The sequence below is a fragment of the Lissotriton helveticus genome, chromosome 12, assembly GCF_964261635.1.
Source record: "Lissotriton helveticus chromosome 12, aLisHel1.1, whole genome shotgun sequence".
Taxonomy (NCBI): Eukaryota; Metazoa; Chordata; class Amphibia; order Caudata; family Salamandridae; genus Lissotriton; species Lissotriton helveticus.
Genome location: NC_136073.1, coordinates 664,363,338 through 664,384,979, shown reverse-complemented (window position 1 = coordinate 664,384,979; position 21,642 = coordinate 664,363,338). Strand labels below are relative to the sequence as shown.

The window sequence follows — 21,642 nt, the reverse complement described above, 5'->3', positions numbered from 1 at the left end:
CCAATGTAGTTCTTAAGTGCAAGATATGTGTGTCTATCAACAGCCTGATCCTGAGGTTTGCACTCAGACTATTCCCCTTCACAATCCTAGTCCTGCACCGTCCGCTGTGATAATTTATCTCAAATCACCATGTTTTGCCATCATTCTTTGTCTCTTAATGTGTATTGCCTCCTCGTTCTCATCAGGCAGGAATCCATCCATCAAGAATGCTTTCATGAGGCACTATTAGAGGACCACATCTTTGAGTTCCAGAGCCTGAATGCACAACAGTCACCTTCAACTTACCCAGGAGAGGACTCCTGCTCCTCTTTGCATTGGTTGGTTTGATATAAAGAATATAATATACTCCTGGCTATCCAGGTCTCAGTGTGTGTGCACTAATTTGTATGCAGAATTAGTTATACACTGTGTTGATCCTTGTTTTAATAAAGTTACATTGCCTACGTCTTCTGCCATGATTTGATGGTCTGTAATAATTACCTCTGGGAACAAATGTAGAGTAATAATGCTCTGAGTAATGGCACTTAGGGCTTGATAAATATCTTGGCAGTATGGATACTCCATCACAATGGTGTAGCCATACTGCCAAGACAGTGGTCTGCATGCCCAGCTTAAATGCAGGCAGAACTGTGGTTTAATCACAGCTGAGACTGCGCTGTCTCTACCATAACTAAACCTCTCCGTCAGCCTGATGGCGTAAGGGCCGCTGGAGGCAGACCTCTAATTCCTCCCAACTAATTTAGATGGGTGTTATTAGACGTCAGTTTTTACTGCTCATCACCGCAAGGAAAACCTTGGTGGTAAGGGGCAGTGAAAACTACAAAATTCTTCCCTCACCTACGGAGAGGTCTTCCATGGCAAGGGGAGCATTTTCTATTTTCATTTCAAAAAGGAAATTCCGCTTCAGGATTTTCTTTTAGAAAATTAAAAGGAAAACAGTTTACCCTATTGCTCCATCATTCTTAATGAAGCAGTACTGCAAACTGCATAAAGAACTGACAGGAACCGCTGTGGCTGTGGTTCCTGGCGATGCTTTAAGAAATGACCACCAGGTTGACGGTCAATTCAGAATTTGCCAGAAGTAGGCGTGGTCAAAGCGACGGAGTAAATTACTCCTTCGCACTGACTGTCAAACCTCCATCTACCAACTTAAAAATCTGCCCTTTAGTAAATGATGTGATAAAGTCTTGAAAGATAACTGCTTGAATGATGCCAAGATGTTTTTGTTTGGGAAAATTAGGCATTACAGGTGGGAAATTTCCCTAGAGATTCTCAATGATACTATATGTGAGCTGTGGCAGTGACATTTCATAACAATGAAAGATTCTTAGGGATTGTGTAGTTCCAGAGATTTTCCAAACCTGAGATCAAGAGTGGAAGGAATGGTTTTTGGCAGGTGCGACTGAGAGGTAAAGCTTGCGGGAAAGGTTTCCTACTTTTTGTGTAAAATGACAGTGGCAAAAGAAGCAGGAGTGTGCTGGAGGAGGCGCTGTTCATTAGGCCACACAATAGGCAAGAAGACCGGTATACCTTAGTGTTGTTGTGTCTGAATTAAACGATTTTGACTATTCCCAGTGAAACCTTTTTTCTTCTGTTAACCTATCCATTGTCTTAAGTTATTTTAGAGAAAAAAACAAAATAGCAGATGTTCTAAGTAAAAAATTAATAGAAATGTACCTGCTAGTTTGGCTTTGTCCAGGTATTCTACAGTATGCGTCTTCCCAAACCCAGGTACTCTTATGTCAACCCCTGGGGCATTGGATGTTGTTCGTGTTGTTTTGTTGTAGACCACTCTGCAATAAAAGAAAAAACATATCATGCCAATATTGGAAATTCATAAACCACAGTCAAAACACTCTCCCTTTATACTTAAGCCTTCATTGTGAGTGGCCTGAATAATTCTGGTATGTGCAGAAACTACTGTTAGTCAACCAAACTCCTAATTTCAATAAGTACATTAACACCCACCACATTCCAGCAGTTTTACCTGGATACATTTTGACAGATTTGACCTGCTGAAATGTATTTAGAGAAGAATGGCCAGTGATTATCCAGACATGCAAACTGTGTGGTGATGGTGGTAAGCACCATAATCTACATTTTATTTTCAGTTATTGGGAACAAGATGGTTGGTATTTATTACACCCAATCAATCTTATTTATTTATTTTATTGATTTATCAAGTGTGCGATTACCCATTGGGTGTTCTGGTGCTAGCCAAATAATACCTTCTGCACACGAACATGCGGCTGCCCATCTGATCCAGACTGGCAGGAATGGTGGCCTGTTAATATGTTCCCTCCAGCGTGCTCATCCCAGCTAGCAAAGAATCTGGGGATCAAGATTGATAATGGTCTGACGTTAAGATCTCAGATCCTTGGTCTAACGGGAACATGCTTTGGCCTCCTCCGGATGCTTCGCAAGTTTCTTCTCTTACTCTCAGAAGATCATAGGAAAACTACGGTGCAGGCCTTAATCGGCTCAAGATTGGACTATTCCAACGTTCTATATCTGGGCCTGCCAGAGTATCTCCTGCAACGGCTGCAGGTGGTCCAGAACTCGGCCGCGCGGGCCATTTTTGGCCTTTACAGACGTGCCAGAGTCTCTGGCCTTTTGCAGTCGCTTCACTGGCTGCCTATCCGGAAGCGGATAGTTTTTAAGGCCTTGACCTTGGCCCATAAGGCTCTTCATGCCTCGGGAGCAATGTATCTCCAAAGGAGGCTTGCCTTTTACCATCCGGCCCGATCTCTGAGATCTGAATCAATGTTTCTTGCAGTGGTCCCTCGAGTAAAAAGGGCCCGCATCGGAGGTCGTTCTTTTAGGCTGTTGGCGCCACAGCTATGGAACACTCTGCCTTTGGCATTACGCAGCACCCCCAATCTGTTGTCCTTTAGGAAGGGCCTTAAGACTTGGCTTTTTGCCAGTTAGTACGCTTTTATTCCTTAAGCTGGGTCTGTTTTATTTTACTGTGTTGTGTATTTCTGCTACAGGTTTTTTTCTCCCAATAAAAGCGCCGGGACACTCTATGGAGTAGCCGCGCGCTATAAAAGACCAAATTTAACATAACATAACATAACATAACATAATCTAGAAGCCTACGTTAAATAGGGTTTCAGTGCTCTGCGAAATTTAAGGTTTAAATTCTTACCCAGTCGAGTCAGATTTTATAGGGTCTGATAAATAATTGTCCAGACACTGCTCACTTGTGATGCCGGCCTTGGCCTCTGACTAATGATAGTTATGCCCCACTCCAGGTGAACTTTGTTACATATTTCAGTATGCCTCACTTATTCCATTCCCCTGGATGGCACCATTTGGTAACTAAATGGATAGAGAAGGAGAGGCTGGCAAAGACCGAAGACATTCTGCATGGCAATGTGACCAGGAATCCTTTTATGCTCTGTGCACCATGTGATCATCCGTCCTTGTCATCTACCAGGATATCATGGAGTTTGATAGCTTTGGAGAGACATTCATTTCAATATTCCTATTCTTTCCTACTTAACGCACCACTGGTGATGACAGCTGAATACTGTGTCATCTAAAGTATCTGCCAGTCACCAACAACTCAGCCGTAAACCTACCCTTCGGTAGGACGGGCCCTCCAAAGGCTTAGATCTTGAGTGTTGAGAAGACTGTTTGGGGCAGGACTTTAGTTTTCCTAACTGGCTAAAACGCCAGGGTCAATCTCAGTCTCTATTCAGAGATCACCAATCTCAAAGTTACAGAGAACGAGATCCAATCAATGCTCGTAGGCTGGCATAACGTCCTTCATTAAGATCAGCTTATCACTTTCACATAAACCAGATTTACCATTCCTGTGGGTCACTGTGCTCATCACCTGGCATGCAGTGTGTGTCACCTTGTGCCCCTAGACTGACAACCAGATCTCCATTCCATCACAAAGTGATTGAATTGTCTGTTCTTGAAATATAATGCGTCCTCTGTCGATCACAGTACTGTATGTGGCACTCTGCTTCACAGTTATCACACTTGCCACGGATCAAGTGTAAATAAGTGATTGTGACCCACAAAATGACGTTTTTCACTTTTAATAAGATATACTCTGACATTTTCCTCTTCTTACAGTGGAAGCAAGTTAGAATTCCAAGAAAATTAGGAAAAACCCAGAAAGTCACTTGTTTGTGGGGAGTCAAAAATCTTTACACAGTCTATCATGGACATAAGTAAATCAATTTCCAGGCTAGGAATAAGGAACTAACAGCCCTAAAATTGGTGGTAGAGTAGGTGAAGGGGTTTCTCCACAGTGAGAAAAGAAAGTTTCAAAATGACGTTTTACAAATATAATATCGTTTTGCATGGGTAAATATAAACTAAATACAATTATGTACAAATCCTCTGCACACGTTTAGAAGTAAATACATAAAGTTGCATAAATATATCACAATGATACTTGTCTTTGTATTTTCAGATGTCTTTAATTCAAGATCTTAAGACTTCTTAGCCAACACGTGTTTCGTCGCTGTTACAGGGGATTACCCCGTGACTCCTTGAGGGCTGAGGTCAGTTTAATTCCAACCCGGAAGGGTCACTATATACATCTGGCACCAAAAAAGCTATAGCAGCATCAAAGAAATGGCCCTACGACGCCAATAGCTCCTTGTAAATATGGCCCATTATTCTCTGCTAGAACATATCTGTTCATCAATCAAGGAGATCCATTCTTCTATTTCCTCTAACATCCATCACTCTCAATACACAAACTTCTCTGTCACCATGCACCAGTGTATCTCTCTCTACCAAATGGCAGTATCAAGGACTATGGAGCCCAAGCAATGTGTCTCTCTCTATGAGCAGTCATCAACTCCAAAGCATAGAAGGTTAGTTTGGTATGCAGGCTTTGTGCCATTTTTTTGCCAACAGACATTGCGTCACCTGCATTTCAACACCTAATTAAACAGCGCTGACGTTGAAGAAGGGAGAATGCCTGTGGGTACAGTGGGGAGGGGAGCGTGGGCATGTGACGGCTCCCCTGTTAAAAGAAAACAGCAATCACTGGTGTCAAGAATGTTTGCACTGCAATAAGTATCCACAAATCAGTTAATTTTTCCCTTGGTAAATCCAGATCTCCCAAAACACTCAGAATAGTACATAGTACTTTAGCTCCCACATTCAGATGGGAAATGGGATTACAGCAGGAATTATATCAGGTGGGCATATCCCACCTAAGGGATCAAGATAATAAGCATGTTCTCAAATCTTCAGGTAGCTTACTCTCCGTTCTAATGCCCAAGAATGAACTTGAAAGTTAGGACTAAGAAAGTCAGAGAAATGCTTAAATATCTCAGTCAAGAGACCATTATGGCTGTCCTATTGCCCAACTGCAAATCGCCAATTGCGCTATAGATCTCTTTCAGTCTAGAGCTCTCATCCAGCTGAGTCGCAAGAATTTGCAAAGCTTTTTTCCTTTCCGAGGTCCATTGTTTCCAAATCCACAAGACCTATTTTTTTGTTTTGCCTCTACACCATCCTCCTACAAGGCAACCTGTGACTATGATGATCCCCTCATTCTTTTTTAAAACAACGTAGGTAGAGGTAACGTCCAAATGGTCAGCGATCTCTTAATTCAGCAGCACTCACTCATGCAGTCACCAATCTCAGTCCTTGCCTAAAGTCCTCATCCCACATAAATGAGAAGGGGAGAGTGATCAGAAAATCCTCAGAGCAAGAAAGAGATGGTTTGACCTTCAAGCAACAAACCCCAAATCCCTTAATATTAGACTTGTCACTTTTTGGCATGGAATATAATGCATCATCTAAAGTGCCATGTTCCCCAGAATAGTAAATGTCTGCATCCTCCAAACATCTTTCAGTCCCAGTGCACTAGCAAACATCACCAGACACATGGCCCCAGGCCTGACATGTACACACATACCTGGCCTAAGATAGTATTTATGCCAACATTGAAATCCCTATGTCGACTGTGTCTGGATTCTCTGCCAATAAAGAAAGTTTAGTCAGCACTTCACTCTGTAGGTTTGATAGAGAATAGAGGCACAAGCGCGCTGTCATTCCCAACCACCCCACACCTCTGCTAAACACACTTTTGCATAGTATATTTAACAATATCGATCTCTCAAATGCACAATGCCACTTTCTGATGTGCCTGTTAGAGTAAGAGCAAACAAATCTGGGAGACCCTGACTATGGAAAAAGTCATTGTGTCCATAGAGAATAAGAGGAAATCCTTTGACAAAGGCTTGCACAAAAAATCACGTCCCACAATTTATTTATTTAGCAAAAAAGGCAAGCTTTTTAAGACACGTGCATATCATACTTTAAGTAAATCAGCATTAACAGTTTGATCATAAATCGATCCCCAAATTAGCTTAACATAGCTTCAAAAACATAACCCCCATGGTGATCGAGCATCCTCAGAAAGAACAGTAATCATGTTAAAGAAAGCCCCATCATTTTCCTTCCCTTTCCCTGTGTCCTGTACTCCCCCACTCCCCCCTTGAGGGATAGAGAAGGCCGCTCAAGACTGTCCACCCCCCCATAGACCCCGCCACATAATCTACTTGAAAAACCTATACCTGTCTTATAGTGGCGGAAATTCGAACTGTAGTTCCTGCACAAAATATACTTGCCAATAAAACAAAATAAAAAAGGGGGGGGGGGAGGGACAATGTGGGGATTCAATCAGGGACAGACTCTCAAATGCATTTAGAAGACTTATTTATTCAATCTTCTATGTGATACTTTCCAAACCAAGGTAAATCAGTCCAAATAAAATAGGTCCGGTTCAGGTATAGGACGTCCTAAATCCCAGGCGTCTGTACTTTTGGCAGTGGTTTTGTCGTTCCTTTCCGGTAGGTCACGGTCAGAACACCGAGCACAAAAAAAAAAAAACAAGGTTACTCAGGACTCTTGTTATCTTTGATTGAGTGCGGGGGTAGGGAGTGAGGGGAGAACACCAAAGCCCATCACCAGCGTCGTACATAAGCTTGTGAGTGAAAACAAAACAAACAAACTAAAAACGATACGGGCTCCCCGGGAGGCTTAGGACTGAGGGTTTCCTCCCTCCCCTAGGTTGCGGGCATTTGCGGGCGACCCCCTCTTAAACCAACCTTTCACCCGGGAACGTACCTCTGGGAGCCAAGCTCCTCCGTGGGCGTGGCTGGCTGCTTCGTTGTACTGGATCGGGTCCGGCTCCCGCTCTTGGCTCCTTGGGGAAAGGCGGCTCTGAACTCGAGACGTGTCCGGTCCTTCAGGATGCGACAAGGCTTGGCTGGCTTCTGCTTCTGGATCCGTGACTCCTCTTCAGTTCTCTCGGATTTCCCACCGTCCGTGGTCCCAGTGTGTGACGACCGCCACTCTTTCCTCACTGACTAAAAGGGCTACCTCTTCATCTTACAGGTTCCCGATAGGTGCATGTGATCCAGTCGTCAGAGAGGACCACGCTTCCCGGAAGGGAAAGGACGAGGAATTAAAGGTACCGCTATAACTCGTGCTGGAGGTGTCCCAAGGCGACTGTAAGAAAAGTATAGGAGATACATAAGGAGGTAGTGGGTCATCCTCCCCTTCTTGCAACACACCCTGAGGTATCGTCGTCTGACATATCCCCTTGGACAGTTACCGTTCGGGTAACTGAGGAACACGGGACAAAAAGTCTCCATTGTTATTACAATTACCCTTTCGATGGTAGATTGTAAAGGAGTAGGGCTGAAGGGAGAGGAACCACCTTAGAACTCTGGTGTTGTTTCCCTTATTACGACACAACCACTGGAGGGGGGCATGGTCTGTATATAGGCGAAACGTAGCTCCTTCCAGATAGTACTTCAGCTTATCAATCTCCCATTTAACCGCCAAACACTCCTTTTCAATAGTTGGATAGTTCTTTTCACGTGGGAACAGTTTCCGGCTAATAAAAGTGACTGGACGTTCTATGACATCCTCGGTTTCCTGTGAAAGTATGCACCCAAGCCGGTCTCGGAGGCATCGGTTTGAAGAATGAATGGGCGATTGAAGTTAGGGGACATCAGTACCGGATGAGAAGTGATGGTAGTTTTTAGTTCAGAGAAGGCTTGGATGGCCTGTGAGGGAGGTGATAGAAGTTCCTTTTCCCTGGTTCCCTTTCTGAGCAGATCGGTTAATGGGGCAGCTATGTGGGAATAGCGTGGAATGAACCTATGATAGTAGCCAAGTAATCCTAAGAACGCTCAGAGTTCTTTCTTTGTTGTGGGAAAAGGAGTATTAGTGATGGCCTGTATTTTCTCTTGTTGGGGTTCTATCTGTCCATTCCTGTTTTCAGGTTCTATTTTTGGTAAATTCTGGTGGGGTTTTTTCAGTGTTTTCAATATCTTAAAAAACAGTTGTTATCAGTGGTTACACATTTTCACGCCACTAAAAACAACAGAAAAAGTGTTTTTCCGGTGTTTATGTAACGTTTTGCTTTTATCATTGCTTGCTTTCTGCACTGAAAGAACATGGTATATAGACAGTGTACGTATAGTGTATATGGGGTCCAAAGAGATTTTTGCAAATTAATCTTATTGTTGTACACCATACAATACTTCTTCAGTGAGTCTTTGGTCATGTGCGCTTGCGCTATCCTTCCCATGTAAACCTCTATGAAAAGGCCCTCTCAGCATTCATAGCCCCTTGGGCTGAGAACCGTCAGCTAAGGGGCACAGTTGAGATGACTCTTTCTTTGATGCCACATAAAGCACGAAATTATAAATATTTGCGTTTTAGTTCCTGGGCATAAGAAACCAGTGCACCAGAATGGACTAAAAAGGCAATAGCATCCCTCATTAACTCTGAAGATTGTAAAGATGCTTTCAGCATACCATCTAACAAGTGGCGAGGATCTCCTACAGGGAATCACTTCAACTCGGGTATCAATTTTGACAGGTCATCACACATATTTTTTAAATACGTAGCTGAATCACTACAAATACAAACAATATCACTCCAATCTTTGTTGAACTTGGAAAGAACCTTTTTTTGCAGAGCATAACAAGTGACACTGCGTTCCATGTTATCCAAAAGTCTGGTGTCACGTTTTCACCACTATCCCAGATGCTTGGTGCCATATATATTTGTCACTATACCTTGCATTTAATGTTTAAAGCATGAGGTGTTGGCAATTCACCTACTATCAATACTGACCTACTAGAAACTATGGTCTGATGTATTAAGGGGTTTTACCCATTCTCTGTGGGGAAAATGTGATGACATATATTAGGAAAGATTTTTATGAAACTAGCCATTTTACCTATCAGTGAAAGAATATAATGCAGCCAAAATATCAAATGTGAGTTTGATATGTCCTGATTCCCTACAGTTTATAAAATAACTAAAACTAAACCTAAAACGTGAAACTAAACCCTGCACCTTTAGACCAAAGGCCATAAAACTGAAAAAAGTAAAAGGAAGAAGAAACAATATTTTAGTGGCATCCCTAAAGAACAAAACTCAAGCAGAATAATGTTAGCCAGTCTTTCTTACTGCTAGCTTGTATAACAAAGTTACATTTTATTGACCCCTTCAGTAAGAACAAAATGACTCTTTCACTTTCTTTTTCCTTTCTTTGAATGGCATTTAGTTTGTGGTTGTGCAGGTGTTTTTTCAGTGTTTAAATGTTTTCACCGGTGAGGGCTATTTTTCTTTCAGTGGGGTTTATCAGTTATTATTGGTTTAAACCTAAAACCCCACAGCCTTCTATCTTAGATACCCTAGGTATCGTACCTTCGGATATGCAACTCTAGCCTTTTTTTAATTAATGCATAGTCCTGCTGTTTGGAGGGCTTGAAAGACATTTCGACAATGTGACAGGCGTTGTTTCCAGTCAGAGCTGACTACAATGATATCATCGAGGTAGGCTGATGCATACCCCTGATGTTCTCTTGGGACAATATCCATGAGGCGCTGAAAGGTGGCAGGCGCCCCATGTAGACCGAAGGGCAATACATGAAACTCATAGAGGCCAGATGGTGTGGAGAAAGCTGTTTTATGTTGGTCTTGTGGAGAAAGGGGGACCTGCCAATAACCTTTAGTCAGGTCTAAGGTTGTGATATATCGGGCTTCCCCCAATCGTTCAATTAGTTCGTCCACTCGGGGTAAAGGGTGAGAATCAAACTGGGTGATTGCATTTATCACCCTAAAGTCTATACAGAATCTTTTTGTACCATCGGGTTTTGGGACCAAGACTATAGGCGAGGACCATGTACTTTTAGAGGGTTTTATGATACCGGCCTTGAGCATGCTCTGGAACTCGTTTTCAACGGCAGCTCGACGAGCAGCGGGAATTCTGTACGGTCGTTGTCGAATGACCTTCCCGGATATGAAGGGAATGGAGTGCTCGACCAGAGAGGTCTATCCGGGCCTATCAGAAAATGTCTCTGAGAAGGATGACAGTAAAGAATCCAGGGACTCTCTCTCTTCTTTTTGTAAGTCTTTGTTTATGTCAAGAAGGGGCAGCGTGGTTTCTGTGGTTGTTGTTATCAAGTTGGTTTTTGGGGGAGGACCCAACCATTTTTTTAAAAGGTTTATATGAAATATCTGCGTTTTGGTTTTAGAAAGGCGAAGTTTGTATGTAGTGAGGCCCAGCTTCTCAATTATCTCATAGGGTCCTTTTCACTCGGATTGGCCCTTAGGAAGCACCAAGGGTAACAAAACCAAAACTCAATCATGGACTTGGAGATGCTGCCATTTCTTACCCTTTCATAGAACACCTGCTGCTTCTGTTGAGCTTTTTCCAGGTTGCTCTGTGCAAACTGCCGTAATTTAGACAGCCTCGTCCTCAATCCCCTTGAATAATCCAACAAAGTCTGGGTTTCTTCTGGTTTTTCTTTTTCCCAGGCTTCCTTGGTCATCTCGAGGAGAGTGCGGGGTTGACGTCCGTACAAGAGTTCAAACGGTGAGCAACCCAGACTGCTCTGTTTCTGACAGCGGATGACAAACAAAGCTAGGGTTAAAAAAGCATCCCAATCTGCGCCTTCCGCCGTCATCATCTTTTTCAGGGTCAGTTTTATCGTACCGCTATATCGTTCACATAAACCGTCTGTCTGGGGATGATAAACTGATGTCCTTATTTGGGTTATATCTAGGCTCTTACACGCCTGACCCATCAGACGTGAGACGAAGGGTGGGCCCTGATCCGTAAGGATCTCCAGAGGGAGCCCCACCCGTGAAAATAAACTCACCAGCTTCTCACAGATGGTGACCGTGTTGGGGGATCGTAAAAGAAAAGTCTCAGGATATCAGGTGGCATAATCGATGATGACTAGGGCATATTGATGGCCTTTTCCGGATTTAGGGAGGGGACCGATAAGGTCCATGCCAATGCGGTCAAATGGTTTCCCGATAATGGGTAAAGGTTGTAATGGGGCGGCGTGGGGTCGATAGGGGTTTTTATGTTGGCATACCTCGCACTCTCTGCAATATTTAGTTATTTTTGCATGTATGCCAGGCCAGTAAAAATGTTCTAAGATGGTTTGGTTGGTTTTCTGTGCTCCTGTATGACCGGCGAGGAGGTGAGCATGTGCAAAGAACATGACCTGTTCCCTAAAACTCTGGGGAACTAGAAGTTGGGAAGGACCGGTTGGCTACTTTTTCTATACAAGAGATCGTTTTCTTTTATAAAGGCTGGATAAGTTGTGATGGGAAGGGTTGATTGTTGCCATGCCATTTGTAATGTAGGGTAGTTTTTCTGTGCATAATGGAAGTTTTTATCTCCCTGCCAAGGGGCCTGAGTGAGACAAACAGAGTTTTTTTTGTGATAGGCTTTAATCTTTATACTGAGGTAGTTCATAAATTCTGGATGGTCAATCCCTAATATGAGCTTTTCTGGAAGATTAGGGAGGACCCCTACGATAGCGGGAAGCTCTCTGCCTTCTGGCGTTCTGACTTTGATGGATGCGGCTGGGTAGATTTAAACATCACCATGAACGCACCTAATAGGGATTTGACAGTGTATCAAAATGTTCTCGGGTTTGACTAAGGAACTCTGGATGACTGATTGTCTGCAGCCGGAATCTAGAAGCGCTCAAACATGTACCCCGTCAATCACCAGACTTACATAAAATCCTGTACCCATCTCTTCAGTATACATGACGTGCTGTGGAAGATAGCTGACATCCATGGGTTCATCAGTGTTTCGTTTCTGGGGACAGAAGCGGGCAATATCGCCCTAGGTGCCACAATCGAAGCACTGAGGTCCTTTTATGGTGGGTGCTACTGCTTTTGAGGGACGGGCTTCCACCAGGGCTTTGGCCATGTTTCTCTTCTCTGGTTTATTCGTTGGGTTACGAGGTTTGTTTTCCCCTTCCCAAACAGGGGTTCTTGGTTGGGCCCTAGAGTAAGTGGTGGCCATTTCTACTGTCTGTTCTAGGGAAAGGCCAGTGTGTTGTTTTAGCCATCTCTGGGTGGGATAAGGTAGCGCTTCCAGAAATTGCTCTAGGTAGATTAATGACATAATCTCTTCCTTTGTGTGTTCTTGCGGCTTAAGCCATTTGTCTGTGGCTGTTTTCAGTCTATGAAAGAGGGTCTTGGGCGTATCTCTGGGGTTGCCCTTCTCTTTTCTAAATCTTACCAGGTACGCCTCGGCGTCTAGTCCTAGGTGGTCTAGGATGACCTCCTTTATTTAGTTCTAACTGGCGGTGCCGTTTGGATTGGCTGCTTGGTAAGTGGCCTGTGCTTCCCCTGTTAGCAGGGGAGCCAAAAAGAAAGGCCACTTGCTTTCCGGCCATCCTGATGCTCGAGCAGCTCGTTCAAAATTAATGAGGAAGGAATCCGGGTCTCCCTCTGCAACATATTTTTGAAGGACAATATTGGGAAAAGATGACGAGGACCCCTGGCGTGGTGTCATGTCCTTGGAGACGTCCTCTTGTCGATCAGAGAGCTTATCCAGACCCTCCATTTGTTGGCTCATTGTGGTGCTAAACAGTTCTCTGGCCGCTTGGGCTGACGTCATGTGTCTCTCTAGAGCCCATTTTAGTTTATTCTGCCCAGCAATAAGTTGATGGAGTAGGTTCTCCATTTTGTCTACAATGGATAGAATCCCACTTCTGACACCATGTGTGGGGATTCAATCAGGGACAGACTCTCATATGACTTATTTATTCAATCTTCTATGTGATACTTTCCAAACCAAGGTAAATCAGTCTAAACAAAATCGGTCCGGTTCAGGTAAGGACGTCCTAAATCCCAGGCGTCTGTACTTTTGGCAGTGGCTTTGTCGTTCCTTTCCCGTAGGTCACGGTCAGAACCCCGAGAAAAGAACAAAAAAAGAAAACCAAGGTTACTCAGGACTCTTGTTATCCTTGATTGAGTGCGGGGGTAGGGAGTGAGGGGAGAACACCAAAGCCCATCACCAGTCCCGTACGTAAGCTTGTGAGTGAAAACAAAACAAACAAACTAAAAACGATACGGGCTCCCCGGGAGGCTTAGGACTGAGGGTTTCCTCCCTCCCCTAGGTTGCGGGCATTTGCGGGCGACCCCCTCTTAAACCAGCCTTTCACCCGGGAACCTACCTCTGGGAGCCATGCTCCTCCGTGGGCGTGGCTGACTGCTTCATTGTACCGGATCGGGTCCGGCTCCCGCTCTTGGCTCCTTGGGGAAAGGCGGCTCTGCACTCCCGACGTGTCCGGTCCTTCAGGATGCGGCGAGGCTTGGCTGGCTTCTGCTTCGGGATCCGTGACTCCTCTTCGGTTCCCTCAGATTTCCCACCCTCCGTTGTCCCAGTGTGTGACGACCTCCTCTCTTTCCTCACTGGCTAAAAGGGCTACCTCGTCATCCTCAAGGTACCCGATAGGTGCATGTGATCCAGTCGTCAGAGAGGACCACGCCTCTCTGAAAGGAAAGGATGAGGAATTAAAGGTACTGCTATAACTCATGCTGGAGGTGTCCCAAGGCGACTGTAAGAAAAGTATAGGAGATACATAAGGAGGTAGCGGGTCATCCTTCTCTTCTTGCAACACACCCTGAGGTATCGTCGTCTGACAGACAATGAATAAATGATTACCGTCCCGACGCCATCCGTGTTTTCTCGCCCGACCAAGCCCTATTTATAGCCTCCCTCAGAAGCTCGCGCTTACCTAACAGCTCCCTATCTGCACCTGTGGCCCGTTCCACTGTCCGAAAATACCCAGGGGAAAACCGGCTCACACCAAGCTCCCCCTGGGTCCCCCCTGTCCCCCTTCTTAGGGTAGTTACTGGGGGAACATAGTGCCCTCATGTGCTTATGCTATCTCCACATGCTTTGCACTGTATGCTCAGAGATCTCCCAGTTTATACCAGGTAGATACCTTTGTCAAGGTATTGTACGTTTCAGATTGCACATATTAAAATGCCTTGAGCCCGGCACATCCATGTTTGTGAACATAATCTTCAAACCACTTAATATATTGGCACTTTTGGAGTGGGTGGAAAGGGGGTGTTTTTTTTATTGAGAAACTGTTTGATTCCTCGCCGACTGTTTGGTTATAGATAGTGTCTGTCATTTTTTATTTTTTTTACAATATCTTTATTGATTTTCAGTTAATTTTCTCCATAATTGCAATAGAAAACATATGTTCAATAAAGGATAACATGGTCCCTCAAATATACATGGAATTGTCGATGAAACTGTAATAAAGAAAAGAAAGAAGAAACATAAAATACAGAAAGAACAAGCAAACTAAAACCAAGTGTGCAGGCAAGATAAAACAAACAAGATTCGATTCCTAATGGATCATTCAACTCACATTTCATGGATGTGTGAAAAAGTTAATTTTGATGCTCTTCATATGGCTAAACCAGGATAACTCCAGTGCTGGAACATTGCTCAGATATATATATATATAAAGCAATTGGATATATGTACACCATGGTATGGTAGCGGCCCTTCCAAATACTGAAAACCATCCCTTATTAAATAGGGGCATGTTGGGTGAGTAAAATCAACTACAACTATCCCTGTATGATATAGAGTAATAATTCTTAAATTCCTACACTTCGCTCTGACTCCACGACTAAGGGCAGTACTAAGGTAGCTGGATGCCCTTTACAAATTTTACTGAGCCTCTTGTGTTGTCAATGATTTGGGTCTCTTTTTTCATAATCCTGAGGAGCATTCAACAGTTCTACCAGCGCAAAAGACTCTGGTCTTTCTCATACCTCGTCCAGCATATTCATAGTTTTTGACAAAACAGAAAGAGGTCCCTGCACAAACAGCCACCTCAAAGATGTGCTCTGCAACTGTCTCCTCACCCTCTGTTATAATGCCTTGTAAAAGGTGCCTTGATGCTGAGAGAGAGTCTTGAAGGGCTGGTTTCTAGAGGGGTTCCTCCTAGTGAATACATTAAATTCAGGGGGAGACTGAGTGGAGGAGGGGGCACAGCAGGATGTCTGGAGCTTGCTGAAATAAGAGAGGTTTCTATTGTCAAACAAGAATTCCCGTTGCAGCCATTCTCTAGTCTAGAGCTAGGGGGTGAGGCAAGCCCAGGAAAAAAACACGAGCCGTAGTCTCCTCTGCCCCCCAAAGATGAATCCTTCTGCTTTTAATCCTCCTTCCACGTCAGGACATCCCACTTCCCTTCTTCCTCCTACTTCAAGGATTCAGTTCATATTGCTGCTAGTAATGTTACACAGCATGGTCAGGATGGAAACCAGACACAAGCAGATTTTGGTAGAAAGAGACAGTTGGACAGGGGAGCTCCCAGTTCTTTGATAGAGGTAAAGGTGGAAGTTGAATCCCAGAAGGGTCAGATGAAGGTAGGTCAGTGGAAAGCCTTCTAATTAAGCTGATTTAGGAAACCGTGCTCCTAGATCCAGCTGACACTAATAGAGCTTATAGATTCTCTAACCAATAGCCCTGTAATAGTGGCCGTCGGTAAAATATTAGATTGATAATTGCTGATTTTAAGACAGTCAGTATATAAGGGCAGATTGTTCTGCACTTCAAACTCATGGAAGTGGGAAGCTGGCTTTCAAGTTTTTGAGCAAGTCACAAATGTTATGACATTTATGCAAAAAGTGTGATACTAATGGAGTAGACAGAAGGTTTAAAAAAAATAAATGGGGCCATTGTTAAGACCTTTGTAATTTTTCAAACTTAATTAAATAGTCATTAGGTATAGGTGCTAGTGGGTATAAATGGAGTGTCACATTGAGAATAGACTAAATTATATTGTTAGAACTGTCAACCTTAGGGTGGTCTTCTTCCAAACATTTTGCCTGTTTTGCCTCACTTTTTGCTGATCTGATTTCGTTGGCCTGAGGACTCTGGGCACTTTACCACTGCTAACCAGTGCTAAAGGTCACATATCACTATCCCAAAACATGGTAACATTGGTTCATCCACAATTAGCCTATTTAATTTACCTATAAGTCCCTTGTAAAGTGCACTATATGTGCCCAGGGCCTATAAATTAAATGCTACTAGTGGGCCTGCAGCACTGATTGTGCCACCCACTTAAGTAGCTCCTTTAACTTGTCTCAGGTCTGTCACTGCAAGGGAGTGTACGTGCAGTTTTACTGCCAAGTCGACTTGCCATTTAAAACAAATTCCCAAGTCTTAAACTCTCCTTTTATTACATACAAGTCAGTCCTAGGGTAGGCACTAGGTAGCCAATAGGGCTGGGTGCCATGTATTTAAAAGGCAAGACATATATGTTTAATTTTAGTTTTACATGTCCTGGTAGTGAAAAACTCCAAAATTAATTTTTCACTACTGCGAGTCCTACCCCTCTCATGGGTTAACATTGGAATTTCTTATTACATTGAATATATTTAGTTTCTGATTGAGAAGGAGTAGGACTCTCATGCTTGGTATCTATGGGCTTGTAATAATAAACCCGCTTTAATGATGAAGTTGGATTTATATTACAACTTTAAAAATGCCACTTTTATAAAGTTGGTAATCCAAGGGGTTGGGCCCTACGTCACACAGCTAGATAGGGCTAGTAAATACAAAAGGTTCAAAACATCTAGCTAACCGTTTGTTGGGCTGCCTACTTTTTATGAAGACTCAGACTAAAGTTTCGAATAAGTTGGTCATATAATTTAATTATTCATTTTCTTACATTTCAATTGTTTGCAATTTCACAAAGACAGATATCAGATACACTTGACGATTCAAATAACATTACAATACAGGTCACAAAATAAATAAGGATTAGAACAGAAAATCCAAATAACAATTCACATTCATTTTAGTGAAGTTTCCAGTCCAAGAAAAAACAACCGGTAACCTACGAGAACAATTTAAACATGCTAAGGTTACCAACCAGTGGGGGTAAATACATTTATGGCGGGGGAGGATTTGTGTATTCAATACATTCTTTTGTTATTGCAGAACAACCCCTGATGATGAAATTGTGCCTTGTGCCAAAGCGTTTCTCAGTTTCTGGGGACTCTCTTCAGGGCTAAGATTGGAGTCTGTAAAACCAACAAATAAAACAAAACATACAAATTGTTTTAACCAAATCTCCTCTTTCTCATTCTTTTCTATGACCTTAGAAACATTTAAACAGGTACCTACCCCGCGGAGGTCTTGATTATTCCTTCCAAGTCAAGGAGATTGTTGTGGATGTGTTTTCCTAAGAAAGAGGGGGCGGGGCAGAGATACTTTGTAACTGCTGGTTTCTGAAGGTTAATGTATCTGTCAAATATTAGCTATCATACTAGCAGATTCCACTTACTTAGGAAAAGTGTCCTTTATTCCTGACACTGTCGCCACTGACTCATCTATGGAGATGGAAATGATGCTGAGATTTTCGCTTTTTGACTCCCTATGGACATAATAACATTCATTTGTATACGCCGCAAGGTTTGCACTGTTTATGATTGCAAGCGGCAACAATGTTTATTCGATGCAGCACTCACTTTTGCGGGTTGGATACCATTGCCAATTTCTTAGTTGTTAAAGGCATTTAGGAGATTTATAGCAGGCGTTCTCCTACAGGCTCAAAGCTTCCGTGTGGTTCAGTTGTTAAGTTGAAGGCACGAGCAGGGGCATTAGATAGGGCCATTCTTTTTTTCGGCACACTTTAAAAACACATTTAGTTATTGTTTCCAAGTACTCACACGCATTTGTATCCCGATTCTATTGACATTCTTCCTCCGGTCAATTTGCTTGTACACTGTCATTTCGTACGATCTTCTGCCACTTTAATTCAACTTCCTGTTCCTTCTCCCTTGTGGCTTCAGCTGCTGCCCAAGGGGTTCTGGTTCATATAGTGTTTGGTAACGCAGTGATTTTTAGTTGTTGCAACGGGCCCTTATGCGTGTGCCTTATTCTGGACGCTGATTTGTGAATTCACATAACGTTTCACAGAAGATGAACCTTATTATATTTAGGATCGTGTTATCTCAGCAGTGACTGGGGTAGATTTTTATCGTTGAAAGTTTTTACAATGCATTATCTTCTCGAGATTTCAGCCATTTCATTTAGGCCCAAGATTGTGCTATTAAACTTCAGGATAAGATACACCTCTTTCTGTAGCAGCATCCTTTCGGTGTCTCCACCTCTTGGTGTTTGTTTTGCAACCCATAGGACTGTCCATTTATTGTCTCTTTCACTATGGCTCACTTCGATGAAGTGGCTTACCATGGGAACATTTATCACTTTTGTACGAATCAGAGGATTTGTCGCGTTCATTCAATCCCTGCTGGACTAAAAAGAATTAACTAAAAAGCCCAGGTATAAGTGCTAGAGTCTTGATTTAATGTGATTTGAAAATACCTGTGTTCCCTTGTAATGGAGTGTCATCATTTTCCATATAAATGACCACAGTGACATCTGCTCCAGTGGGGTGGGGCGGCGGAGTTAAAAAACATAGAAAATTAGAAAAGAAAATATTACTTACTCGCTGGCTAATACCTAACCTCGGTCCTCTTCTGTTAACCGGAAGCACACAGGCTCCCAGACTCTCCTAGTTAATCACGATGCTGCTGTCACCAGCATGACGTCCGCATGGTCCTGCTTGATCTGAGCGGCCTGGTTCGGAGCTTAGACAGGCAGCAGGAGTCTGTGCATGGTGTCCACCCAGGGTGTGCAATACAGCCGGTGGGAGAACATACAAAGTGCGCATGACCTGACCGGGAATTGCTAGCCCCGCCCCCAGCAATGGTGGTTCGCTTCTGTCGTCTTGCAGACTGGCGTTCTCGGTAAACCCTGCCGAGTGATTGCGGTTCTCTTTATCGGGACTTAATAGCAGTTCTGGGCCGGATATGGAGCGTTTTCTACCCCAAGGATGCTTTTACTCCTGCTTGATGCCTCGGCGTTCATGACGGCAAGGCTCCCCAGGCAGCTGCGGCGGATTACCCGCTATGGGTTCAGACAACGTCTGTACAGTTGAGGAGGAAAGAGGTTTTCTTGAGCAGGGGCGGCCGCTTTGATCTACGAGTGCCGGGAGCAAGTAGCAAGCTGTGAGACCCCCGCTGATGGCGAAATTCCCCTTAGTCTGTGAAGAGACAAGGGGAGGGAAAATAGAAACCAACCTGTTTGCAGTACCCTGGATGAACTAGTGGAATGTTTTTTAGCAGCACCAGAAAGCTCTGCTGTGAGTGTTCCTGTTTTGGAATCCCCGCCTAACCCCCAAGCGCAAGGAAGCGATGAGGACAGTGGTATTCCATCTCCTTCATTAAGCGCATAGCCGTGCTGGCATCGAGTGTATTTTTTCCAGATTCACGTTTTGAGCACTAGCGCAAGGACGTGCTGAATTCAAGTGAAGTTCTTTGTTATCAGCAAGCACCCAGATGCGCTGTGTTCTTTTGATTTCCTTCGGACCCCCAAGCACGAGGTAGTGCTCCTGTTTGTGTTAATTGTTTTAACCTGCAAGGATGAGGACGCGCTGTTTACTAGAGATGTCGTTCCACCAGTACGAGCGAGAGAGTGCTACTTCTTAATCCATTGTCCCTCAAGCATGAGGAATCGCTGTCTTCATTTTTTTGCCACAATCCTCACGAAAGCGAGATTGCTTACACGCTGCTGTCTTCAATTATCTAAAGACGTTAGAGGTATAGCCTGAAGCAGTGAGGAGCTCTTGATTGTATTCTCGGGGAGCCGCCAAGTTAGTGCTTTGAAGGACGAATTCACCAGAGGGACTGCCAGTCCCAGGGGCCCCGTGTGTTGACCGCACCCGACCGCACCTGAGACTGCTTTTGTCTGCAGAGGACGTCTACATAACTCTTTACCGCTCCCGGCCCGTTTGAGCCCGTTGGAGACCGGGGGAGGCTGGGCTGGTCCCCCCTCTGACTCCTTCGGCAGCACAAAAACTTGGCACTCTGCGAAGTAAGTGGCCATCTATTGTAATTTGCATCTGGGAACTTTGTATTAACTCTGCGCGAGATGCCTGCACAGGAAGGAAAGGGGAAGAAGGTTGCTGGGGCTGGTTACGTAGCTGGTACACTAGACCAATTTATAACAAGGGCCTCGTCCGTTCTGGCTCATGAAATTGCCATCACAGAACGGCGCCTCTCTATGGACCCTGCTTTCAATAAACGTTCATCCCTGGGGGGTCTAATGAGTGCACGAACCCCAGATAGAAACCTACAACTAGCCTCTATCCCGAGTGTATTAATTGAAAACATTTGCCATTTGTAAACCATGGGTATTGAACTCCCCAACTCAGGCAGAAACCCTGTGCAGACAACCTCTATGTTGGGTGGCTCAGCACCGCAGCGAACCAGTGGCCCCGCTACGTGTGCTATGGATGGCAATAAAAATACAACGCAACCCCCGATCAGACGCAGGGTAAAATTCCTAAGAGGAAGCAAGGGGATACACAACAGAAGGGAAGAAACCCCAAAATCTCCAAACCAAATAAGTGTAGCACTGCGGTAACTGTGGAATCCTCTGTTACTGAGACAGTCCAGGATAGACGCCGTGTTGCTAGAAGTATGAACGAGGTGGATATTCTTCATGGATTGCCACAGACAGAGGATATAAACTGGCAAAGAATTAGCCGTCTTATTGTATCGTCCCTACAGCCTCTTATGGAAAGACTTGTGCTAATTGAAAACAAACTAGTAAAACTTGAGGAATTGTCGGCGTACAGCGCGGGTGGTATTAAGAACATTATTGCGAGCTGTGGCAAGACTAATGACATAGCTAAAGAGGGACCAAGGGGTACTGTGGCATCTGTTAATTTTAAGTTAAATAAGGGTGCGCAATCAACGGTTCCCATTGAAGGGAGGGATCAAGCACAGGTTATGGATGGTTTACTAGATCCAGATGTACTATGCGATAGGCACCACCGGCTGAAACTGCAAAGGCCCAGGAAGTGGCTACTGCCCCTAAGGGAAGCCATATAGGGTCAGCTTTAAAGAACTCCCTTTCACATCTAGACTTACCCCCTGACTGTGCCCCATATGTTGCAGTCCTGACTGGCGTCCCAGAATTAGAACAAGGAAGAGCTGAATCATATGCACAACTAAAAAATAAAACGATTCACTGGCTAAACAATAATAGACCCCTCCCTAGAGAGGTCCAATGCCAGATTCTATTTGCAAAAAGAGTGAGTTGGGTGGGATGTATACCAAAAAAATGTGTAGGAGACTGCATTGTTATTCATTTTAAGGACCCCAAAGTAGTGGGCCATGTTTGTGTGGTCTCAACAAAATATTCAGGTTCCTCCATCCAGGTTCACAATCTAAGCTATTTTTACTCCCCAGCAGACCACACGCTCAACT

The 21,642-nt window shown here is 44.0% G+C and overlaps 1 protein-coding gene and 1 long non-coding RNA gene across 2 annotated transcripts in view; one reads left to right on the top strand and one right to left on the bottom strand.

The window, feature by feature from the left end:
• LCAT (lecithin-cholesterol acyltransferase) overlaps positions 1-21,642 on the bottom strand; it is a 455,195-nt gene that overhangs the window by 227,667 nt on the left and 205,886 nt on the right. Inside the window, exon 3 of the mRNA XM_078671393.1 lies at positions 1,678-1,793. Coding sequence (XP_078527519.1) covers positions 1,678-1,793 — 116 coding nt within the window. The remainder of the gene's footprint in view (positions 1-1,677; positions 1,794-21,642) is intronic.
• Positions 1-21,642, top strand: part of LOC144799823 (uncharacterized) — a 463,812-nt gene that overhangs the window by 331,045 nt on the left and 111,125 nt on the right. The gene's annotated exons all lie outside the window — the stretch shown is intronic.